Below are 26,760 nucleotides of genomic sequence, written 5' to 3'. Positions count from 1 at the left end.
TTGAATCTTATTCCAAAGCACTCAAAAAATTGCCCTGCTTATAAAGTGAGGCCCTCACAGCTGAGGGGTCCCTGCGCTGTACCCCTCTCCCCTGCTCTCATTCCCCACTCTGAAGCATAATCATGATTTTGTGCTTTTATTCAGTTTCAAGTATCATAAACAATGAGAGCGTTTTGCTTGCAGTAAAGCAACCAAAGAAGGGTGTTGCCTATCTTGTCCTACTTGCCTAAACTTAAGGAAAGGGATGGGATTGCTCTGGTGCTCACTTTCATGCATGCAGCATGGACTGTCAGAGGTGCTGGAACAAAACCAGATGCAAGCCAAATTGCCAGCTTAAATTCCCTCTGGTCAGCTGCTGCTAACAGTGGTAATTTCCCTGCTGAAGTCAATAGAACAGCATCCCTTCACACATGCTGAGCTCTTGGTTCAGAAGAGGCAGCTGTGAGGCAGGATGAGTGCTCTCAAAGAATGAAATTGTCTCTCTTTCACAGTGGGGTGAAAAAGAAAATAGAATAAAATTCATAATCTTTAACAAAGTTGAAAAGACCATATTCTCCAGGAACATTGCCAGAGTGGGGATGAAGGGGAGAACTGGCATCAGAAATTGTGCACCACCGTGCAGCCCGCATTATTTGGGGAGGTTTTAAATGAATTTTACATGTTGAATGACATGAAATATTCAGATGGTTAAGCAATTAAAATCTATTGAATATTTGTGACTCAAAAGTACTAGACAACAGAACATCACTGTCAACCTCTTTATGCAAAGGGATGCTTTGACATCGTACTTAAGACTGACTGCTTTTCTAATGGCACAGAAGTATGACTTCAGTTATGCATTAAGTAGGAAAACTTCTACTGAAACTTGTGGAGTCTGGTTCTTTCTTCAGAAACAACAACACAGAGTGAAACCGCCTTTGAAGAGAAACATTTTTCGTATACCATCTGAAGGTTAGTAACTTTTAATCTTTAGCCTTTTTGCTGGCATGTGTAATTTAAAATGCACAAAACAGACTATCAAAACACTTAGCTACAGATAGTTAGGAAATTTAAAAGGTGCATCTGAAAGAAGGTTTGGAAAGTAAGATACTGCATCAAATCTTGCTCTTTGAGTAAGGACTCTTTCCCTGTGGATCCACCTCAAAGCCTGACCAGTCATCAAACACAACTGACCATAAGACAGCAAACTTGAATGAGGAGAATGTCCTAAAAGAGGTCAAATCTTGACGCAAGATAATGACTAACTGGGGCAATTATATATTAAATATCCTTTCCACAAAGGTGTTTGTTTTTTTTCTTTTTTTCCTTTTTTTGTCCTGCATGAAGTTCTGCTGAACTTCAGCTCTGCAGACACAGCACCATGAGCAGCCTTGCAGAGCCCACACATGCTCAGGGTGTTCAAGAAGTGACGAGTCCTTCTAATGAGATGGCATGGGGACTTGCCATGAAAGACCAGAAACACGTGCAAAAGACAAATTCACTCACTGATTTCACTCTCATCTGCTTTAGGCAATTGTACACATGAACAAGTTAAGACAATTATTTTCTTAAGGTTGTCCACTTAAGAAAGCTAAACAGGGTTCATGTCTTTAAGCAAATGGCTGGATATTTCTTATCTTCTGGGGACTGGTGTACAAGCACTCAGCTGGGCTACTCAACCACCCAAGAAGGATCAGCGCCAGCAAATGTAGTAGGAACAAAATCAAGAGCTACTTGCCCTGTTCAAGTATTTCTTAGAAAAAAAAGAAAAGTCACCTGCAAGTCTTTCTTGATCAGATAGTCAATAAATACAGGTAAAAGGTGCTACTGTACCAAGTATCAAGTCATATAGGAATTGTGACAGTTTGTGAAGGACTTGTGATAAATACAAGAGTAGCTGGGAAAGCTTTGAAAGACAGCTCAGCTAATCTAGCTGAGCTGGGCTTCTTTGAACAAAACAAGTAAGAAAATAATGCATGAGGTCTTAAAAATGCCATTTATTGGCTCCAGAACACCCACATTCAGCTCTTTCTGCCTTTCCCCGTGCCTCATGAAAAAACTCAAGTCAAATAGCATCCAGGTAAACTTATAAATGGCAAAATAAATCCTTTGTAGGTGAAAACCAAAAATAGCTTTGAAGAAGGATGCATATAACCTTGTTAATTTGCTAGAAGTTTTCAATCTTCATCACTTCAGAAGCAAGGTTAAGAGAGCAGGTAAAGGTTGAGAAATTCAGAAGGTGCTCAGATCCTTTATCTCAGGTTCAGAGCCTTAAACCTCAGAAGCAAAACAATGTCAGGGAGAAGAGATTGACAGTGATGACTTGTGTTGGGAATCAAGGGTTGGAAGGACTGTCTGTACCAGGTAAAATACTCTCATGATAATGATGCCAGTAAGATTTAATTTACCAGTCTATTCTAGGAAAGGTAATGACCCTAATATCCTGGGGAACTTATCAAGAGGTCATCCATGCAGACACACACTGATTTATTTTCATAACAAATGGAAATAAAAGTCCAGCCTCATGAATTTGCTTGCAGGAATGAATTTATACCATCTATCCAGCTTTGTGTTTAGCATCAAGAAGAGCCTAAGAACATTTTATTGATATGTGGGGACTTAATTCCAACCCCTTTGAGAATCTCCACAGGGAAGTATTTCAAATTCCTTTCTAACCAGCCAAAAAAACCCTTCAAAACCTATCAAATATATAACGGGGAACATCACCACATTGGAATAGCCATGTGCCATTTTACCCTAAGAACTGTTCATTTTCTGCCATGCCATAGATTAAGTACTATATAATGCCTCTATTAGTAAAAACCAGTTACATATGCATTACCTAAGGATATAATAGCACAGATAATTTGACTGGAAAAGGCAAGAGCATGGTGATCATGCAAGAAAGAATGGAAAGAGTCTGATCAACCAACCCAAACGGAGATGACAGAATGTCATGGGAGATGGGCGCTGTCACCTGTGTCGCACACACTGTGTAGTTTAGCTCAAGATTTCTCAAGCAGTGAGTCACAGGCAGAGAGGAGGGATATTTATGGGATTTCAGTTCTTCAGAGGAAAAAGATATGAAACAGTCAGAAATGACAGAGCAATGAGAGTGCTGGACGATGGCAAACAACATATGGGGAGCAGGGGAGAGGGAGCTTTTGGCATCACTGCTGCAGAGCACATCCCAGCGTAAATCTCATTGATCTCCGGGGGCCAGTTCATTTCTACTGGAAGAATCTGGTGTCTGGGACTGCAGCTACAAAATTAAAAACTCTCAATTTCTAAAGCACCAGTGTTCGTGTTTGCCAAAGTTTTCTCTTTCCTATTCCTCCCTGCAAATCTTTTTTCTTTTTCTTTTTAGGGCCAATGGAAAATTTAGCAGAACAGGCAGTTTTCCAGAAGGCTTAATTTTGAAAGTTGAAGTGATCATATGATTTAAGAGCTGCCAAATGAAGTTAGCATTTGCTTATCCATTCTATAGACTGAATTCTGCTGGGATTTTGTCTGTATAGGTGCATGTATGCATATGGGTTTACACAGACACTGGTTTTTAACTCATCATAGCGGTACCAAGGCTATTTTCTGTTCTAAAAACACAAGGAGGATATGTTATGTTAGATGTTCCTGTTAAGTAACTGCTGATGATTCCGATTTCCACATGTGTTATTTTTTGCTTTCTGGAAACTCAATGCTCTAGGATGGTGCTGATTTGTTCAAGGAGGAGCATGTTATTTCAGCCACTGTCGGAGTGCTGTGTCCTTTTGGAAACAACACAAACCTCTTATTTCTTTTGTCCCAATTGTATATATTCTCCTTCTGTCCTTAAGAAGTCTATGGAGGATTGAACAGAGTTTTTGGCTGTTGCAGAAGTAAGTTAATGTGTAAATCATTACCTCTAATTTTCCTGAAAATACTTCTTCAGAATTGCCGCTTCAGCTGCCATTTCTTCTTCTGTCCTCCACTTGCCCAAGGAATCCTCCTTGTCATGTCGTTGCAACTTTTTTTGAGGGAGGAAGAAGAAAAAAGAACACAATTAGTTGATTATTTTTTTTTTTCAGTTTTATTGTCAAATTCAGGGCATGCTTGTATGCAACTAATCTAATGATTTCATGTTTCCACAGGATGGAGGGACCTGGCAATTAAAACATGATGAAGGGTGATGGTTACTGGTTTAGAGTGGTAACACTAGTTAACTGGCTCTGATGGATTTATGATGATAACACACGGTGCCAAGGTGATTGATAAGCAGAGTTCACCTTTGTGAGGTGATGGTCAGATACCTTGTGAGGCTCTGATGCAAAGCTGGTAGGTATAAGGATAACTACCACACTCAGGCATTTTGAAGTGCCCATTATATCCATGGAGTGAGCTAGGCAGAAGCTGCATGGACACCCTGTCAGTAATTCATGTAAACTTTTCTCTCAGGCTTTTCCTCTGCCCATGGGGCCACCGTTCCCATCAAAGACCTATTGTGATAACAAGGCCCTGTTGCAGCTGTTTCCCACTGGCAGTTTATACCAGTAGTTTTCAGAAGTTTTCCCTGCCTGCACGTTATTAGTCCTTCCTTGCCCTTGTTGAAAGTGAGACACATCCCTAGTCTAGAAACAAAACCTGTTATTTTAAGCGTAACTATATTTCATTGGTATTTAATGGGGAAAAAAGATCAAAAGTATGTGAAACATTTAATTTTTGCATCTAGCTTGCATAATATGCCCCCACACAGAAGTCTTCTCTTATATGCAATTAAGTATTAAGTGATATTATCCCAGACACGACAATTTCAAATACATCCTTTGCCTCTTCAGAAGAAAGGAGAAGCTGCTGGTTTTGCAGCTCTCCAGAAGACAGGGGTTCTATTTTATAGTAAATACAGTGTGCCAGCACTTGAGTGACTGTTTGTGCATATATCCACTCAAAGAATGTCTGCCACTCATCAAAGGAAGACTACATTTATGACAAAGCAGAAACATTTGCATTAACCACTTATGTACTGAGATTTCCGGTGCGTCTCTAGGTACAGAGCATAGCACAGGTTGTATTAACAGCATTCGTGCTTCTGAGGAACATTATAATATAAACTTTTTGTTAATGTCACAAACAAAGTTGGAAAATACTGAATTTACACCTTTTATTCCTGGACAAATTTTAGTACACAAGATGAAGCAGTGAAAAAGATGAAGCAATATCGAACCTGCCAAGCAAACTGCGTTACTGTATATGGCATGTTTAGCAATAAACTAGGATTGTTAGCATACATCCAACTCACAAATAGTTTTATTTGTGCTGTGCTTCTCCTATTCTGAATTTTGCTGCCAGCTATAGTCCTGTGTGATTTTACATTCTGCAGCACAGATTTCTTCCTGCTCAGCAGATAAAGCTGTGTTAGAAAGCTATTTCCTTTCATGCCAATACAATACACTAGCTGTAGGCAAATTAAAGTGTATTACTGTTCGACTAGTAGAGGACTAATCTTCATTGTTACATTAGCTCTAGGTATGTTATAAATCCATTTTCTAATAATGCTACAGAATTATGGACAAAGATTTAAAAGCTGGGAACAGGTACAGTGTATATACCCTGTTAACATGAATCCATGTGCCTGCTCTCACCAACTGTACCCACCTATATGGGGTATAGGTACCACAGCTGAGCTGGCAGCGAGAGGGAGTTATAGGAAATAGCACACAGCATCCTGTGCTGGCCATGGACTGTGGGCACTGACACTTGAAGAGGATGCACTGGGACGAGCCAAGTGGTGCTAAATCAATTGTCTGTCTGAGGTGTGAGCTGCTTTTCTAAAAAAAAGTGACATCTTGCTCATTCGACCCAGCTTCAGGAGGAGATACAGCAGGCAACAGCCAGAAGGCAGGGGAGGGCAGCCCCTGTTCCCCAGGTCTCCTTCTTTAACCCACAAGATGTGCTTTTAGTGCTGCTGTTCTCCTGTGCTATCCTGTTTTTGTGCAGCCCAGGTGAGAGCTGGCTCAGGAGGAGACCAGTAAAGTGGGGATTTGACTTGTAGTTTTTATTTTCCCTGTTCAAAGGAGCTGAAGTTACCACTAATAAGGATGCATATCCTGAGATGGCTGTTGTTGCCTAAATCAAAACTGTGTGAAGTTGTAAACCATGGTGACTTCTCAAAGCTGGCAAAGGAGAGGGTTTTGTTTGCTACATAACTGCTAACCTTTAAAAATAATCAATCTTTGACTTGAGGTGAAAACTGATACATGGGGAGCCGGAACCAATTCTGAAACAAGTAGGAAAACCAACCTAGTTCAGCAGCCCTGACTCCGGTGCACAGCCCGCAGTGCTGACGAACGCTATGACAAAAACCCGACTGCAATGTTAAATCACTGCCACAGCCCATGTGTTCATTGTTCAACTGACTTACAGACGAATATTATGGCAGTGTAAAATTGCTAAGTCTACCCAAACAAGACCCCAGGATCCTTCTGTGTTCAAACCTCTTACTGTGTTGGTAATTTTGGAAGTGCAATAAGCAGTTATCACCCCAATGCCACTTAGTTTCTGGTATTAACTAACCACTGCTGTGGAGATTTGAAAAACTCTCTCTGATGGCTGCCTACCCTTCCCTGTTGCCCACATCCTCATGCTCCAGTACAAGCCAAACCGTATACACAGCCGCTTTGAAGCACAGATGTTAAATCATGAATAACCTTGCTAGAGGATGTTCTGGATGCTAAACATTATGCGGGTTCAAGATCAACAATACCAATAAATGGAAGATAAATAAATTAAGGGCTGCTGATACCACCTCTAGTTCAGAGATTCTGCATGCCACAAATTAATGGAGGCTTTCAGGGAAGAAGAACGTACATATTTCAGTATTAAATTGTATTGATTTAGAATTCAGGTGGGAAACAAGCGTAGCAATCAATACTTGTTTCTAAGGGACTTTGTGGCTTGGAGTGTGTTCATATTCACACGCACATCCAAGTCCCAACTGTGCATCTTTGCAACTACCTGACACGCTGTTGAAAGTTTGGATTAAACAGGAGAAGCAACACTCTCCTGTACCATGAGAAAACCCAAAGGTTCTGCTCAAAGCAAGGGGAAGAAAATCACTCTATGTGCCAGCTATCCATCTCTGAAAACTAGTGATTTCCACTTGCTTCTTCCCCAGTCAGAAAAAGCTGGGGAACTGGAGCTGACATCCTTGCTCAGAGATATTCAAACACACATTAGCTTGAAGTCTGTGATGCTTTATGCACAATAACTCGACTTCTGCAAGCTCTGAAAAGAAAAAAAATAGATCTTCTCCAGAGCCCTAAGTAATCTGCCTGACGTGATTTTCTGTGAGGGATGTTTGGCCCGGATTTTCCTGGACAATCTAAATAGAACTGGAGATTGACTGAACCACATCCTCTCCAAAATATTTTTGCTGCCTTTACTACAGTTCCTGGGACATTATTTCCATATTCCGCAAAGGGCCCTAATCTACAACTGTTGCCATTCTTGCCATGAACGCTTCTAGAAGAAACTGCAAAACACTGAGGTGGACGTATTATATATACAATCCTCACACTAAATGAAAGAATAATTAGGAATATATAACAACAACAACAATAATAATAAATATATATATATATAAGCTTTGGGTGAACCTGGCAAAAACAGAGACAATGAATACCAAACTACAGGGGATGGATCTCCATTGTATTTTATACTGATACAAGCTTCATTTTCTAAGTCTAACCAAATCCTTCTCTTCCAGGCTGTACCCCAGGAAGGAAGCAGTGCTTTTTGGTATCTGTGCAGCAATTCCTCGTGCAGAACACGGCTCGGGTGCTGGGAACTGTAGAACTCCAAATTAGTTACCATTTTAAAACTACCAATACTTGTCCTGTTTTCACGAGAGATGTGATGCAGAAGCACCACTCCAGACAGGCAGGATTTTCTGCTGCAAAGCTCAGCCCCAAATTCTCTGAAGCCAAATGTGAACCCATTGACAGGAGTGTCTCAGAAGCACAAGCATTAAAAGGTAAGCAATCAGATTAGCGTACTTCACATAAGTCTAAAAGGAGAGGCTAGGATAAGAGAGTATGAATATTTCTTTTAGACAATCTCTATTATGTTAACTTTTTCTTTTAATATTCTGGATAAGCACTGAGATGCATATTAGTCAATTCTCTAATCACAGTTGCCCAGCAAATTACACACTGTATCTGCTCAACATTCTTCAAGCACTAAGACTCTTGTTTATAACTTAGTACATCTTCTTGCCTTGCAGTACAAATAAATGCAGTATTTCTAAGATATGCCCTTCCTCAAGCAGATCATTACTGATGTCTGACTTCTTGGGCTTCCTGATAAATTATCCTCTTCTTTCACCTCAAGCAGAAAAAGCTCTTCCACCAATAATCTATGACTGTCAGTCTTGATTACTTGTAAACAGTGGAGCTCTTTGAATATTTCTGCTTGTGAAAAGAGTTCATTTTCTCACTCACGTCTCCCAGTGTGAGATGCTGGCAGACCTGACAGCTGTGCTTTATGTTATTTTATTAAAGTCGTTAGTGCTGCAGAATGGTCTACGTTTTTATCACTGCAATTCTTAAGGGAAGTGCAATATTGTTTTATAACACATTCGCATTGGGGAATCTCTCCTTCTTGCCCTTTGTGGAGGAGCCCAGAACTCACAATGCAGCAGAGTAGAGGGGCCCTGGGTCTAGGACTGGCTGTTGTTTGAAGTAACATCTATATTGCTGCTTATGCCATAACACCATCAGAAAAGCAACCTGTGCTAATATAAAGCACTAGCCAAAAGTATTGGGAAAAAAAATCTTTTATGGTAGTTAGCACTATTCTCACTCCCCATGAATATTCACTGTTCATAGTTAAAAGTTTATGACCTCCAATGTGTTTAACTAAAAGAAAAATCATACTGATGGAGAGTAATTATGCCAAACTGCTGCGGCACAACAAAACTCAACTGCTTCAGTGATTATAACATTTAGTATTACCAAACCCAGCAGCTAACGAAAAACCAAAAAAATTTGCCAGCAGTTTGCATCAGATATTAGGTAAGAACTCAAGAACTGAGCTGACTATGGCTCCTTAGCCCTTTGGTGACACTAAGGTTCTGGTGATGACTTCCAGCCATCTCTGCCTTCTCTTGTACTGCCTTTACATCAACTTAATTCCCAAGTTGTCTCCTTTGCCCTCTTCTCCCTGATCTTGTTCTTGCTTTTTTCCCCTCAGTGCTTGCTTTCCTTTCACGCTTCTCTTTATATTTTGCTTATATGCTCATAGTAAGACAATTTCCAGTTCTCTCCATAACATAATTAAATGTGACATTTTCTGCTATTATCTGTACCTCCTGCTACCCTCTACCCTGTCCTCACCCTGTGCTGTCTTCCCAAAGGTTGCGTGAGCTTTTTGGTGGGCAGCTCCTCTGCCGGTCCCTGCCTCCAGCCCACTTGCCTTCAGTTGTGGTTCAAGCCTCGACTTGACCAGCAATGTAAAAAATGAAGCATAATGGACACCACACAGAGGTTTCACAAAGCAGCTTCTCAGGGATGCTGCGACTGCTCTGCATTGTTGCTTGGACACAACACGGCCCTAAATTTCATTTTACCTACCGGGGTGTAATTGTGACAGGAGCTCCCAGCGCGGGGCAGGTATCCCCCCTGCAAATGATGCTGCAGGATCAGCTGCCTTTACCATCACTCCCAGCCACAGCAGCCCGGGCAGTTCAGCGCTCTCCACATCTCTGGGCCTGTCTCCATATTTAATTACAGCTACACGACTGCTGTAATTTAATTGCTCTAATTTACAGTGAACACTGCAGAAAAAATCCCCCACATCCTATAATTTCCTCATCTGCTGACTTTGCTTAAGATTCTATATCATACTGATATCTCTCTTTTCATGAATCAGAAACCCCTTATTTGGGGTGGTTTTTACTTGCTGCATTAAATCTGGGTTATTTAAGGAGATGGAGAAGAAGATCAAGTTGCCTGCATTCTATATGTGACACAATTTTTTAACTATTTACTAGAAAAATCTTTCTCCAGTTGTTTCATCACTTCTCCATGAAATACTCTGCTACCTCACAGCTGCTGATATTATTGCTGCAAAGCATATATTCCGTTAGAAATCTCAGTTTACCAAAGCTGTATTTTAAAGACATTTTTTCAGTTTTATTGTTGTGCTTCGAGGAAAGACACGAACCTCACACTTCACATGGACACATGAATGACTGCACCCTTTTTAACTTTGTGGAAACACACATAAAGGTCAAGTAAAACCCTTAAGCATATGTGTTTAAGTGCTTTGCTAAAATAAACTCTGCAAACGCTAGTTTCTAACCATTCTGCACACAAAAATGATACAAAAAAGACTAAATATAAAAGGCATCCTAAGAAATTTGCTTTTGAAAGTATAAAAGACACGTAAGCCCACAAGCAGCACAACGGTTGTACAGAAAACACATTTGCCATTCAGTGAAATATGTAGATTGCACTCTGAAGAGCTCAATCTCTTGACAGACTTCCAGTTTGGCTCCAACTGAGATAAAAATTATTGGAAAGTGAGTACATTACAAAGGAGATACTTGAAGGAATACCCACTGGGGTAAGAAGTCCTGCCAAAGACTTGGAGGATTGCTATTTACAACCTGATACGAATCCAGGAGAGAATCTATAAGTGTGTTTGGATATATTTGCGCCGTGCCCATTATCCTCCCAGTTGGCAAATAATGTTATAAACACCTCTGCAGCCTTCCTCACCTGGGAAAGGTAGATGGACATGGGGAAATTCCTAATAGTTTCTGCAAGAGAGGGCAGCCTACATGAGAAAATGTGTTGCACAGAGACCTGGGTAAGAAATGGCAATGTCATCAGTGTGATGATATTGGAGGAAACATTATCCCCGTGTGCACAGCCTGCCACACAACGTTACTCATTTGGAAAAAGGCTATTTTTAATCAAGAAAAAGCATTTTAATCAAGGATAGAGTCAGTGATTCAAAAATTTCATGCAGGTGCATGTATTACTTGACTGAAAGCCTTTACCCAAAAGGTCAGAGCTGCAGAGCGATGTGCTTGTCCCCCTCCAAGAGCAGCGATAACCTCCAGGCACCCGTATCAGGCTGATGTAAATTCTGAAACTCCCTGCGTCGGGAGCCAAAGTCAGAACTTCCCCTGCTAATCTTCTTAACTTTAGTCAAATATTTGCCGTACCCTGAGCACACTCAATAAGATTTATGACATGCCAAGGAAGACACATTTGTGTGAGGGAGGTTGATTTGGTTTATTTGTTTTCTCCGTATTTTTCTGCCATCCCAAAGGGTATCAGCTGCAGGTCCCATGGCATCAGCACAGAGCTGGTTTAGTGCCTGCGGGACTCAAGCATGTCCCCATCTCCTGGGGTGATCTTCACCCTCCTCATCACATCTCTGGGAGCTGCAGGATGAGCTCACAATGGCCCGAGATTTTTTTAATTCTCTGGAGAATTAGCTTATTCCTATTAAACAAGTCCCCACCCCTACCAACACTTTTTGAAATTAAGAAGAAAACATTCTGTCAGCGTGTCCTGGGGAAACTCATACTCTGAGTCACTGTCTCCGCTGACTGTAGGAGGATTTTAAGGCGACTTCAGATGTCTAAAATGACACATACTGCAAGCTTGAGGCAAACCACTGGGGTTTCAAAGCCTGCTTTTGTGTGTGCTCCTCAGGGGAACCCTCACCCGCCAACAGACCTTCCCAGGATGGTCCTCTCTGCCTTCTGCACAGTCCTCAGGATCACGGCGCCCCTGGATGAAGCTGCATCCCCAGCATGGCCCTTTCCCCCAGCCGTCCCTCAAATACTTCTTTAGCTTTCAGCCTTGCACACAAAAGGCTACCTCACCTCTGAGATTGCCTCCCCGGGATTTAAGCAGCCAATACCCTCTAGTAAGTAGGTACTAAAATAGGTTGAGGAATAAATTGCTCTCGTTTAACATTCACTCTGAAAAATACGGCTGCATTTATTATGCAGCATATTGTTTTATATACTGTTTTGTTATAATAAGTCATGTTTAAAATGTCATGACATTTAAATCAACAGCAGTAAGAGGGAAATGCTGAAAAAGAGCAAGATGATCAAAAAGGATTTGAAAAATCCTGGTGAAACATTATGGGCCAAACACCCTCATTATAGTAAAAATAAAGTCACAAAGGAGCTTTAAACTCATCTGTGAGAAACCCACTGTATAGAAAGCAACTCTACCCCTCCTGCAAGGTGCTCTCCATCTTACATCTCTGTGTCACTGTGGTTGTCCACAGGTCTGGTGGCCAAGATGTGGTGCCACCATGAGCTGGGAAGTTGTGCCTGGATGTGGCCTAGGGACTTGGGCACCTGCAGCAAAACCCTCCTGGTGCCCTGACTCCCCCTGTAGGTTTAGCTCTTCTGTGCTGTCCCTTGCCACCGCAATCCCCTGGAAAACTCTGCTGAATATGCCCTTGGAACTTGTTAATGCCGTTTGTCTCAGTGAGGAGCTTTATTTCAATGCTTGTGCTAAGTAATATGAATGAACTTTACATATCATATAAAAGCCTACTTTAATGTGGCTCCATAGCCTTTGAGGCGTCACAGAGACTGTCTGCCACTGATGATCTACATGCAGAATGGCAGATTTTTACCAGAAAGACTTTTAATGTTAAAAGGAAAATAGCTCAGATCAGAGGAGCAACTCTGTTTCTGCAGATTCAGTGCTCATCTTTCATATCATATGCCAGAATCCCTCACTGCTGCCTCCATGCTCCCTCACCCTCCACCAAGGGAAAAGACAACAACAAAACAGATGGTGATGCAACGAAACATTAAACCCAAATACCTGAGCCATACCATGAATATTTCACTGAGGCACGGGGTAGAAAAGACAACAAAATGACCTTTTCTAGCATCTTAAGGGATATCTAACCTTGTAATTGCTATAGACACACTGAAGACACACGAGAGGGAGTCCAAGACTATTTAAAAGAAGCTGTGTATATCTTTAAAATCAGTATCTCAATGTTCCCATTATAACCTGCCAATATGAATGACATTTACTCTTGTTCTGAGAAATGAAAGAAACTCTAAAAGACAGACTGCATTAAGAATCTATTGATATTCCACTGACCTAGTGGCATAAGAACCAGACAAGCTTTGTCAAGGGCAAATGCCCCAGAGTCTGCAAATTCATCTCTTAAAGTAGCAGTAAAGGGAGAAAAATATCTTCAATTTCTAGAATATTTATAAAACCTAGCAGAGGCTCACACTTCTTGATGTTATGATGACCGTATATGGCACCAGACCCAGACATGGGAGCAGAATTGGAGATTTCAGATGGTCAATAACTTCTTCCAGTTTTCCAGTCAGTTAATTATGCAATAAAACATACGTGGGAAGTTCTCTTAAGGGACATCACATGGGGTTTTGCACAATCTATTTTTTTTTTTCTACTGTACAAACTTCACAAAGATATGCTGCCCATAGCAGAGAATAGCCCAAGATTCTGTTTGGGATGATGGACGCATAAGGTGTCAGAGCTGCCTGCGCTGCCTTCCCAACGTTAGCAGAAAGATCCAGACAAGGGAAGAGGAGGGAAAGCAATGAAGTTTGGTACTGTCTGGGTAGATTCCTTCATCCCTCAGATGAACCTCTTAACTCATACACTAAATCAAACGTGAACACCAAGTCACAGAGCAGGGGCTCAATACAGGAGCCCTTAGTTACTTGGTGAAACTCAGACTAGGATAACACTGGCATTTTTTGGGGGGTGGGGGGGCACAGGCTGCCTTCACTGAGAGGAGGAGGAAGAATCTATTTGCTCCTCTTCCAAGCTGCAGTGTTCTATTCAAATTCTTTCTCTGGGGAATAAGACCACAGTTGTACCCACATTATGCCCAAACTGAAGAAATACAATATTCTGCAATTAATTTCAGTGGAGGGATTGTCAATTTGGGGAGAAATAATTTTAGCTGGATACAAGTTGCATTAATTAAGGCTGATAGCTTCTTCTAGAAGGAAGGTGTTTTTGATGAAAATACGTTGAAAATCTTATTAAACTACCTAGGAAAAAAAAAGTTGCCATTGCCCATGCTACATCCTCCCAGACATCCCCACATTTCTATACAGTAATCATGAATTGATCACATTTGCATAACAATTATAATTTAATACGTAGACTTCAGTATCATTGCTTTTGGATAGAATTAATGAGCACAGAATTATTCATTTGGAAAAGTCACTGGAACTTTTTTGTTTAAAATCTTTTTTCTAGTTCTAAGGCAGTGAGGATGCCCTGGCAGCAGAATACCACCTTCTCTCACCGGAACTCGGAGCGACAGAAAATCCTACACTGCACTCATAGGGTGAGCACAAGAACATGGGGGGATGGAGGGTAGGAAGGGTACAAAGATGGGAAAGGCAACCCAAACATTCCCAGTTTTCAGAGATATAAAGTAATTTTGTTTGCTTTCAGTTCAATCAGTTCGTTCATGCCTTAGGAAACAACGAGATCAACAGAAATGAAAGCAATTTCCAGCAGATATGAATAAAACACGTGGCTCAGCCGAGAAGAGGTTGTACATTACTCCACACGCTCAGTCAAATACTTGTGGATTAAATGCTGTGAGAATGGATCTAGCATGGGATTGTTTCATCTCAATTTGCCAGACTAGGAATTTGCAGGTTTCCCACTCATTCTTCAGGAGGGAGTTATTGGGGAACAGGTTGTACAGTTGTGGAGGACTTGCAAAATAATTTGATTCATTTAGACACAATCCAAAGTCAGAGCAGGGTACCTCGCAAGCAGAACTTCTACAAAAGATCTACTGCTACATGTTACTCTCCTTTCTTTAACTTTTTTTTTTTTTGTTTAAACTAGCCTTCAGGCAAAATTCACAAAAAATATCACGTTCTCAGCCTGTTTCCAGGGTCGAGCCTGTGCACGTACTGAGGTGTGCAAAGGCACACAAGCTCTCCTCATTCATTCTGACCCGTAAGCATTATTACATTACATTTAATTGCAGAAGACACTGTCTTCACAGCTTTATTTCTCGTATGACATCTTGTGAATTGCTTTTAAGACAAGCCATTTACACAACTTCTATATATATGTAAACTAGTACTCTCATGTCACATTCTTGTTTGCACATACCCTTGTATTCATGTCAGCTAATCCTAAAGCAAAAATCAAGTGGCCCTTCATATATTTCAGTTAGGAAACAGTAGCACAGATTTTCAGAAAACAAAAGTTTGACTGGTACTATGGCAAAATCTGTTTTATCGGAAAACTGGCATCTTGCCCATCATCTTCCACAAAGTTCAGTATCTTTGTCAGTGCTCATCTACTTGACTTCTTAATTGTCTATGCTCACTGGCTGTATCAAATGGAGTTTTCATTTTGCTTTTGCTCACTGTGTATTACATCTTTTAATCGGTATATATAATTACGTACCACAATCTGCCATGCCAGATTTTCTAAGCATTAGTCTAATTAACTTAAGCTTGATAATTATGTTTCAGATATCATAACAGTACGCACAGAACTTGCAGATTATGCTGTTGGCTTAGCTGGTTTTTCCACTGTTCTTACTTTTCTTTTTTTGCTTTTTCTCTTTTTGGTCAGGGTGGGAATGCAAGAAGAGACACTGCTGTTCTGCTTAAATGACTGGAAGCTTCTCTAAAAGCAAAAGCAGGCTGTTTCTAATAACAAGTCATCAAAGTAAGTCAACACAAATGAGAGCAGATCCAAAATGCAAGGATTTCCTCTTTGTATAAGAATAAAAGATAAATATGTTACTGAAGAAACTTGAGCTTTTGAGAGCAGAAATCGTTGAGGGTCCAAGCGCCAAGCTACAGCATTTACTGACCAATTATCAAAGTACTTATACTTTCCACAGGTCTCCAGCCTGAGCTATTCTAATTATATGCCTGTTTGTGACAGCATGCCACCAGGGAGACAATAAATAAGTGATAACATGCATGGGACCTGGCACACATACCTTTTTGGTACAGAAAGATCATCCTTCACAGAGCGATGCAGGCCATCTGGGCAAATGAAATATGTAAGCCTGAGACCCCAAGTAAGAGTAAATAGATGCAGAGGATGGTTATGTCACAGTAATAAATAAAGGAAAGCAAAAGAAATCAGTAACAGGCTATAGATTTTCATTTGGGTCTCTGATGTAAAATAACATTTATTTTCACTTCCATCCAAGTTGCTTTGGTGTTCTGCCTTTATGATGGAGAACACATCCTGCACTGTCTGATTTGCCCTCCTGTTGTGTCCCACCATATCAAATGGTCTCTGCCTGGTGGGAGATGGGGCAGAGCTGGGAAGACCAGACCTCCCATCCCTGCTCTCGAGGACCGTGGATTTGAGTCCAACAAGCCACTTTCAGGTCCCAAAGGTACCCAGACCACAATTTGGGTATTTGAGCTGCAAATACACTGATGTTTCATCCATGCCAAATGTCCATTTGCTTGACTTTTGGGTACAGTGGTACCCAAGTGTTGTCAGCCCCACTCAGAGAACGATACCACAAACTTTGCATTTAGTCTAGAATTATTGGTGAGGATTTAGTCAGCTATGACATACTGAAAGACTGCTCAACTGCTCCTATTTTTAACACAGACTTTATGGATATGAGGACAGGAACAGACAGTTCCTCTTGCTGAAGTCCCCTCATTCAAGCCCTTATTTCCAGGTGACAGAAGGGCTGTCACCCTTGACAGTGAAGAATGCCAGCAGTCAAGGAAGTGATCAGGGTGGCCAGCACATAAATAAGCATAACATAAATCTGAATATCAGTAATTAGAATTTGATTCAATCAGACTAAAAGTGTTAGACCACTGTAGCAGCAATTCCTTATAGGAAACTATTTAACATTCCAATTATCTTTAATGAATTAACCTCGAAGTATGGCTGAGGTGCAACATCCTAAGAATTCCTCTGCTCATCTACAGTTCACTTGCAACTAATTTCACTTCACAAGCCTACCTCAATTAACGTTTTTCTGTATTTCACACATGAATAACTGCAGTACTGAAATATGTACTACTTTCCCAAATTTAATAGCTGAGATACCTTAATTTTTCTTTGATTCTACAAATGAAGGAAAATAATTTCCTGCTACTATCTCAAACCAATTAAAATTCCTTTTATATTGGCTTTGCATCTCTTCGATATATGTATGAACCAAAAAGGTCCTACATCTTTCACATAATAATTACTTGGAAATGATCTGGTATGCAGCTCTCCAAAGACAAAGAGGTTTACAATTAGCAAATTTTAAAGTTTGGTTTTACATTTTCCAATGCTAGGTTTTTTAAACTATTTTTTGGTTGAATATTTTATATTAGGAGAGAAAACTCAATCCATATAACTAACTATCTGAATTTTCCCCTTTTCTTTTTTGAAAAGGGGAAAGTGCAAATTTGTTGATAGGCCTTGGAGAACTCTCTGCCTTACTGGCCACTATGCAATTACAATGACACAAATAGCTATTGTAAAATAAAGAATGCTTTTGTGTAATGCACCTTGTGCATTATGTAGCTTGTGTAGAGCACCAGATCTCTAACTGCCTGATCTCAAAGAGTTATTAAATGCCCCATAGAGATGTTGAGGCTGGTTAACGGCTTCTCCATCTGCATAGCAACTGCTGGACCTCATGACTCTTTCTTTCTGCTTTCCTTGGTTTTTCTCTGTGAACTGTATAAAAAGACAGCACCATTTAGTATAACTCTTGCTTTAATGGGGAAACATGGTGAGGAAGCTCTTCTTCGCACCATGGTAAAAGGAGCAACATTCTCAAACAGATTATAAATCTGATGTTATTTTCCTTCTCACTGCATGTTTGCAGCATTATTTTAGCATTAAGAAAAATGAACACACGTGTAGATAACAGCAACCACGCAGCAATATGGCATAGCTGTTTTTCTTCTTACAAGCACCCTATTTAATTTTATCATAAAATATCACACAGTACAAATTCCTGTGTTCTATTCCCTATTGATTTGAACCTCAATTCAGAGCTAAGCATTTTGTGCTGTGCATCTAGAGCTCACTGCGGAGGAGAGCATCATCAGTGGAGATGTGGGGATACAGCACACGAGTGCTCGTATAAGGACTGTTAGATTGTCCTCTCCATCTGACGCACCCACGTGATGCCACAGAGCTTCACTGTCACTTCTCTGAGCTACTGAGTAACGCTATAATGAAGTTATGCAGATAGGGACACAGGCATAATATAACTTGCACATATAGCTACATAGATAGAGTTTATTTTGTATATTAGTTTTTAAAACAAATAGGGATATGCATGGCCTATTTGGTTACATGAGCAAGTCCGTGCCCTGAAAGACTACGTTCTCATTAAGCAAAGCTGTAAGCCCCAATCTTATCTAAAATGCTGTTTACTTTGCTGGCAGAGCAGGCAGCATGCTACAGAGCTTAAAACTTTCACTACTGCTGCTCAAATTGAGGCACCCCATAGCAAATTCTGGAAGCTTAAAAAATATCAAATAAGCCGGTAAGAGGAGAACATCTACTAATAATCAATAACTTCTTAATTTTTCTAACATTCTAAACTAACATTTCTAGGTGGAAAAAGGTTTTTTTTCTTATCACACCATTTCTCTCTAGTACTTTGTCTACTCACAGGGAATACTGATTATTGTAACATTTTGCCCTTACCTGAATTTTTACCAGCCCTTTGTTTTTTATAGCACACTACACTTTGGAAAATCTAAACAGTAGTTAAAAATAAAGTCTTTGCTATCTTTCTGTTTCCACCACTTCCATTTATAACCACTACCACACTGCATTTATGCATGAATCTGTTCTTATTTCAAAACCTGTTTCAAGCCTGATTTTACTCCTGCTCTTCTTCGTGAAATGTCGCTGGGCTCCTGGAATGGCTCTGGTCACAGAATCACAGAATGTCAGGGATTGGGAGGGACCTCAAAAGCTCATCCAGTGCAATCCCCCCATGGAGCAGAAACACCCAGATGAGGTTACACAGGAAGGTGTCCAGGCAGGTCTTGAATGCCTTGAATGTCTGCTCAGCCACGTCACAGAGAAATTCTTTACTCAAGCATCCAGGGCCAAACCTTCGCATGGTGCTGCACCTGAGCTGATGCACCCTCCAGACATCTCTCTGCACCTTCTCATGATTAAGGAGCCCAGCTGGGGCCAACTTATTTCCTTTTTAAAAAAAGTTTACTTGAGATGACAGTGCCAGGCAGCTGGAGACATTACAGGAGAGAGCCTTAGGAGCATTAGGAAAGCTAAAAATACCGTATTAGGAACTATGGCTGTCTAGAATTTCTATCCTTCCAACTCATCTCTGGGGTTCTGGGGCATCATTAAAAATTCTGATAAATCTATTATAGCAAAAAATATCATCCACGTTCACAACTAAAAAGCCTCCTGAAAATTAACATTGTGAAGCATCTCATATTCATTCCTTAATAAAGGGAGAGGGAAAGGCTGAGACTAAGCTAAAGAAAGAAAAATAGTTTGTACCAGCTTGCTGCACTAAGCCTTTGCTCACCATGCAAAGACAGATCTTGTACTGATTTTGGCACCAGGAGGAAAAGGCTATTATCTCCAATTCCTCTAATAAGATTGTAGGAAGGAAGGACATTTTCTCTAGATAACAATTTTAACAGTAAATCAGAAGTTGATTCACATCCCCATTCAGCAGGGCATTTAAGATCTCTCTTAATACTGAGCATATGCTTAAGATCTCACTTAAGCTGATCACTTGCTTAAATGCTAAAATGGGATTGCACTGAATACCAGTAGGCACATATATAATTAAAAAACCCTTCTGAGCCCAAGAAGCATAGCTGGCTGTGTGCTGTTCATGGTCCACATTTGACAGTAAGGACTCCTGCTTTAATTACAGTGATGAAGTGAAGACATCTGAATGCTCCACATAATATGGCAGTAAGCACAGTACAAGCACAAAACAAGAAATCATGTCATAGTGTGAGTCAGAAAACTGCATGCAGAGCTGGATTGAAACTAAGGAAAAATTATGACAAATTAGTTGAAATTCTTCATAAAAATGTTATCTGCTAGCTCAAAATCAAACATTCTGAAAAATTTTAGGAAAAAAGACCCATTTCATTCTTAGCATCTCTTCTCTGCATCTTCAGAAGTTTCTCCACTGACACATGTCAATTGTGGCTAATGAACGCGTAGTATTATTTATAGTATTCTGGTGTGTCAACATAGAAAATATGCATGGCACTTAAAGGGTAAAAGGAGACATAGCAAGGGAGGGCCACATCTTACAGTGTTTACCCATAAGCATCTTTCTTATCCACTAGCATGTCCCTTGACCCACTGTGATAATTGGGGTCTGCAGGTCTTCCATAACCGTGAGCTCGACACAGGAAAATGTGAGATTTCACACAATAGTCCAGAAACCTGTAGCAATCGTTCTTGATAAAAAAAGCACAGAAAAGGTGGAGCCTGCATTCATCTGAACAAGGTAGCTTTGCATGTAAACTCGGAATCATGATTAACACAGAATAAATTAGGAGTAGATCATAATTGGCAATTGAATTTGTGAAAAAATTAGGTGAATAATACCTACTCTAGTATTTCCGTCTCACTTTGGAGCTTCAAAAAGAGGCAGTGTGGGAATAAGGGGTTGCACAGGCTCCAGGGAAAGTGGGGAGATGGCTCCTTTATGCTCCAGATAATCAGTTTCAGGCACACCTACAATGAGGCCAGGACCATGATCTGCTGCTCTTGAAGGAGCTACATCACCATCCTGGCCATCCTTTGTTTCCCTTGAGCATCTTCCCTTCCTGCTTTGTGTTTTCTCTCACTTTCAACTTAATTTGATGCCCAACCAGATGCTGTGCAGCACCTAGCACGACTGAGGGACATACCTCATCCATCAATGGTGAGGGGACAACTGTGAGAGGGGCCTGGGATTGCCAACGTGGGAAGCATGAACTGAGAACCGGTTCAGAATAAAGTCACGGTGTCCACAACATTGTTTCTTCTAACAGACTGTTTCAAAAGCATATTCAAATTAAAATCCCATACACCATTTAACCCTGACGTTAGAAATGACACATGGAGCTAATTGATGTCTGTGAGAAGAGGTGGATTGCTTCCATTTCTATCTGCCATTGTAAAGCTGCCATGCAAACTGAGATGAAAAATTCCTGCTCTTTCTGCACATCTACAAAGAAAGTACCAAATATTCATAGGCCTTTAATGACACATTATTAGTACAGATTGAATGAAAAAAAATAATGCATTTGCATATTTCCCCCTGCAACCACTTGTGCATTAGATCAGCCCTTGGCTAAAGGTGAAAACATAACTGGGCCCATCACAGAGCTGCAGATAAAGCAAACAAACCCCATCCTGCCAGGCAGCCGCCGCTGTTCTCATTTGAGCTGCTGGTAATGGGAGACTGGGGCGCATCTTGCTGTTGGTTATTCTGCATTATCCAGGATAAGCCCTGGAGCCAGCGTGGTGACTGTGGATTTGCAGAGCTGTAATGGGGCTTTGATCTAATGTCACAACAGGCGCAGGCAGCGAGTCAGGCCCCATCGGCAGCAGAACTCAACCCAGCCAGGGTCTGCTGCAGTCAGTGGAAAAACACCCATTGGCTTCAGTGGAAGCAAGTTCAGTGTCTCAGTGCCAGCAGGGGAAAAAAAACTTGAAAGGTCACACAGAGAAAACATACAGGGGAAATTGTTCCAAGGCACAAGGAGCTGCTTCAATTTTTTTGTTCAGACTGGCCTATCAGTTTGATTTTCAGCAGAGCGATGCATCTTACCATGCAGCCTCCTCTAACTAACTAGGCAGAAGCATGATCAGTTTTAAAGGAAATCACGGGCTCGTCTGCAGATGACTCAATATTTCATTGCATCAGGCCCTGTTCTCTTGTACTATTTTTTATTGATCACAATAACTCAGGCTATTAAGTTTATTAATTAAATGATAATTTTTTTTTTTCCTAGTGAGTATACAAGGAGATAAATGTCTTGCAAATAAACTCAGAACTTGCAGGCTGAGTCATGTGGTGATTTAGAAGTCATTTATCTTTTTCTCTCCCCCTCAGCAAAAAGTAATCATTGCCACAATGCTCTGCAAGTCTAATGTGGCTGTGAAATGTGCAACATAAAGAGATATTTTTCATTTCCAGCACAATTATACCAAGCTTTTATGTTGTACTAATGTGTAATTGCAACGCTAACAAGAGGATATGGATAGCTGCTAATCCATTTAAGCACAAACTGCCACCTTTCTGAAGTAGGGAGTGTTCTGACCCCACTGGCTGAAGCCAAGCTTTGTAGACGCTGAATTTAGATTAAAACGTCTGTATTCTTCAAAGACATACAAGTTTGCATATGCCTGAATTTTCCAGCATTTCATTGCTGCTCTGAGCCAGGCCTGGGGTTGACAGGTGATGCTTTAAAGCTGAGAGACAGTAGCTCTTTGAAGAGCATCCCCCAGTGCTTTTCTTTCTGGGCTGAGCCATTGGAGAGCACTCCACTGAGGAACAAGTGCCTTTTACCCCCCTACCCGACCCAGAGCAAGCAGAGAATCAGGTCAAGCGTCTGCTAAGCATGTAGGGAAAATATCATGTTTCTTTGATCAAACCCTCACCGTGGGTGCCAACTGACACCAGGTCGAAGGGATGAGTAACAGCAGAAACTCAAATAGCAAGTGTGCAGGTAGACATAAATGAAAAAAAAGGGTGTAGGTCCACCCTGGAAGCGAGAGGAGGGTCTCCAGGAACACGTGAGGATGGGTTCAGACACAGCAGCAGATGCAGTTCAACAGCATGGACAGTTCAGCTCTAAACAAAGCCTCTAGACTGCAAAGAGGCTGCATGAAGCTCCCACTTACCACTATGTTTAATACATGGTAGCACGGCTATTGCTTGGTTTTGGGCAGGCTGAGCTGGTTTGGTTGAAGATAGGCTGATTTGCCATGTTGCATTCAAAACTAACACAGAAAGAGCCACATTGCCCTATGCTTGCAGTGTTGCTCTGGCAGTTTGGAACTGGAAGAGGGACTTAGCAGAAAGAATCATAAAGAGGCAACGACAGCAAAGGCACTGTTCGCAGGAACGTATTTTAAAATAAATGATGGCACCAGAAGATAGGGTAAAGCCTCTAATTTTTCATCCGTCTTTCTGCAAGAAACCAGCTGCCACAGTACCAGCCTACAGGTGGTTAAGGGACATCTGCAATTCCTTAGGGGGACCATGGATGTTGTTCCAATAACACATTTGACAGCTCAAGAGACCTTAGTGACATCTTCCAGCTAGAAAGTAGGGCATGGCGTTAGCATGGACATGTGCACTACACACAAGTCCTTTAGCCCTAAGCACAGAGACCACATTCTCCACAAGGCCACAGCCACTGTGCCTCTGCCGGCAGCATGCAGGTCAGACAGCTCCATGCACTCTAAACCCGGCCGCTTCCATCAAAGCGGCTCAGGGGTATTTGTGCAACACCCCATCCTGCTCTCCAGAGCTGTTTACCTACTGTTCCAAGTCAACGTATCTCATACAGATTAAAAAACAAAACAAAACCAACCAAACAAACCAAACGACCTATAAAACTATAAAGCGTTTAAAGAAATCAAGATCAAGAATGTCCTGTGACAGCTACACTAAGAAATAGCGATGCTGCACTGAGTGCTACTTTGTCAACCTTTGCTACTTATGCAATTCACAGCCAATTTAATTAAAAATGTAACAGATCTGAAAGCTGCTAAAATGCTTGCAATGACTATCAGTCATTTGATAATGGTATGAGCCATTAGAAGTGAACTGTAAGCAAACTTTTTCAAGATTGAATAACAGGGCCATTACAGTTCCAGCCATTAATGTCATGGTTTTTAAAAAATTAGCTGTCCATCTTGACCTAAAAACTAAGCATTTTTATCTCTCTCACACACATTTACGATCAAAATATGTTTATAAAAGGTACAGTAAATTTCATGGTTATGAGCCCTACATTTTGCATTCTGAACACTAAAACAGCCTCTGCTGACACACTTCATCATTTAGTTGATTTAATATGAAATTTGTTTTCCTCCCCTTCTCTGCTTGTTGCCAAGATGAATACTCTGTATTCATTAGTAATCAAATACAATGGCAAATGTAATATTGTTGCACAGATTAACTATTTTTATTACCAGCATCCTCATTTTAAATTACTTCCTTTAAATAGTTGTCTCTTGTTATTCTAGTTCAGCTCATGAAGGAAGTTCTTACAGCAACAGCTTGGACAGCGAACACCAAATTAAATAAGTGAAAAACCCAGAATGGACAATACTGGTTTCATCATTAAAATAAAATCATGTTTAGCCATACCCACAAGCCTTTGGGATTACCATTGTGGGATAATGCTGGAAGAGAATCCTACTGCTGGCCCTGAGCACAAACCACACTCAGCTTTGGGGCAGGGATTGGTCCCAGAAAGTCCTCACAGCCCTGCAGATCTCCCTGCGGGCAGAAGGTACCCACCAGGTCAACGTCAAGCATTCCCAAGTTGTGCAATCCCGCAGGTGTTGGAAGATCTATGAGCTTTCAGAGGCTTGAAAAGGTGCAGACTTGCAGTCCCAGGAGTGTACAGCTGGGAGGTCAGAAAAGTATTAGCAGCATTATTTGACTGCTCAGCATTCTGCAAATCAAATTTTGAATTTAATTCTGAATTGAACAAAGCCACAGGTACTTGGGGGGTTTTTTGAGATGCATTTCTCATATCCGTCCTCTAACGTGAGGATTTCAGATTACCTGCAAAGGGAGACCAGTAGCTTTGGTTCCGAGTGTCTCAGGTGTTGTGCCCACAGCAAACTGCCAGCACACGAGCACAGACTGCGGATGAAACAACGCCTGCACTCCTGTGACCCAGGACAGCCAGCTGCAAAGCTCTCCTGGTGAGACCTCCCATTTCAGAACCGTCAAAAACATGATCCAAAGGCAGAAAAAAGAAAGCAGTGGCTTCCTTTGATCACAGACCTCTAAGAATGGAGATTTTTAGCAATACTGCATTACGTACAAACTAAATACATACACAAATGCAGACACATGCGTAAAAAAATATTTATATAAAACCAAGAGCTAATAAACCTTGTACTGGAGATTAAGCCACATTCATACAGGACCTAAGGTCTGTTTTGAAATTCATTTTATACATCTTATCACAAAATATTTTTTCTGTTTCAAAGTAGACCAAATTACTTGTTTTATTGAAGTGTTGCTAAGTTAGAATATTTATATGTATAGTAGCAGATGCTGCTGTACCTCTGTACAATATAATACAACTTTATATCATACGCTGCCTTTCATACTGACTGTATTCCCAAACAATGAACAGAATTAAATACAAGGAAGCAGTGGATGCAGGCAGCACACAGTATAAATTATAGAAACCAGTGGTGTAAAGACACTGTATGATGAATAAATTAAGGCACTGAGCCATAAGGCCAATAAAAGAGTGAGAAAAAATTAAGAGGCATATGCAGATGAGAAAATCTACTTAATAAAAAAAAAAGACAAAAGTTGAAGAGATGGAGAGTTGATGAGGCAGAAAGATACATGGAGGCTGCTCCAGATGGTAGAAACAACAGCAAAGGTTCCTCTACTGCAGTGGCAAGACTATGTACAAAGCAGCACAGGGTGGTTGCAGAGTCTGCAAAAAAGACTGCAAGCAAAAACGGGGCTTCATGCATTGCTGAGATGAGTCACTGTTTTTGGAAATGAGGAGGGACCCTGAAAAGACTGAAGAACTTGTTCTGAGTGTGATCATATTGATCAAAGGACACATGAAGGCACCTCAGACTATGGGTCCTTTATCTCTGGTGCTTGAGGAGCCTCTGCTGCCCTGTAAGGGTGATTTGCAGACACAGGGGGCAGAAGGGAATGTATTACCATGTAGTCTGATAAACACTGATAAACAGCTGGGGCGGACAGACATCTACATGAAGCCACACAATGAGTATATATTCAGACAAGGAATTACTCATCTACATCACATATATTGTGCCAAAAGCATTTGCCCAAATGTATGGTTGACCTGACATCCCCATAATACTGATATGCTACTACACGTATGTTAAATTTTCCTTATGTGCACCACATACTTTATGTACAATGTATAGATGTCAATCCCTAAAATACCCTGCTACCTGAATAGCTTTTTAGCCCAGGCTGAAATGATGCACTAGTATCACCGTATTGTTTAATATTTTGAAAAGTCAAACATGACTGTGCTATGCCACACTGTTTTTAAAATATTAATAAACAAACACTAAACAATCTCAAATTTAGCTCTTGGGCCTGAAGCTATGATACACGAGTGGCAAAATGGCATAGATGTGTTGGCCAGAATTTACTCAGCTTTGAACTAAGTGGCAAAAGTGATGATAGTGCTACTTGAAGTCACCAAGAATACATATTTGTGGATCCATTTCACTCCGAAGCTGTCAGTGTGAGAACAGTGCTGAAAATAAACATCTCCCTGACGACCTCCACTAAGAAGCCTGTGCAACCTTTAGGCTTTCAGACTAGCAAGGTCTAGCACTCACACACAGCTTCCACAGTGGCATTTTCAAGCCAAGAACGTCAGCAGTGATGCATTTAAATCTTGTTCATCTCCTCTCTGTATCCAGCTTCAATTTCCTTGCCCATCATCTGTAGTCTCTGCCAGCCCACTCCCAAGAAGATCCTGCTATATCAAAAAAGGATTTAGCTACAATGCTTGTACACGTGGTCTTGCACACCTCAGAAGAC

The 26,760-nt window shown here is 40.9% G+C and overlaps 1 protein-coding gene and 1 long non-coding RNA gene across 3 annotated transcripts in view; one reads left to right on the top strand and one right to left on the bottom strand.

The window, feature by feature from the left end:
* FHIT (fragile histidine triad diadenosine triphosphatase) overlaps positions 1-26,760 on the bottom strand; it is a 537,196-nt gene that overhangs the window by 3,446 nt on the left and 506,990 nt on the right. For both annotated transcript variants that reach the window (XM_065075569.1, XM_065075571.1), the window contains one exon: positions 3,879-3,982. In XM_065075569.1, the coding sequence (XP_064931641.1) occupies positions 3,881-3,982 (102 nt within the window). In that variant the 3' untranslated portion in view covers positions 3,879-3,880. The remainder of the gene's footprint in view (positions 1-3,878; positions 3,983-26,760) is intronic.
* LOC110362652 (uncharacterized) overlaps positions 1-26,760 on the top strand; it is a 259,684-nt gene that overhangs the window by 218,962 nt on the left and 13,962 nt on the right. Inside the window, exons 26-30 of the long non-coding RNA XR_010475128.1 lie at positions 770-951; positions 4,107-4,290; positions 7,718-7,984; positions 14,250-14,969; positions 15,600-15,695. This is a non-coding gene — a long non-coding RNA (uncharacterized LOC110362652). The remainder of the gene's footprint in view (positions 1-769; positions 952-4,106; positions 4,291-7,717; positions 7,985-14,249; positions 14,970-15,599; positions 15,696-26,760) is intronic.

Source organism: Columba livia, chromosome 10 (assembly GCF_036013475.1).
Source record: "Columba livia isolate bColLiv1 breed racing homer chromosome 10, bColLiv1.pat.W.v2, whole genome shotgun sequence".
NCBI classification, from domain to species: Eukaryota; Metazoa; Chordata; class Aves; order Columbiformes; family Columbidae; genus Columba; species Columba livia.
Note: the sequence above shows the minus strand (reverse complement) of the source record. Positions and strands in the feature narration are given on the sequence as shown.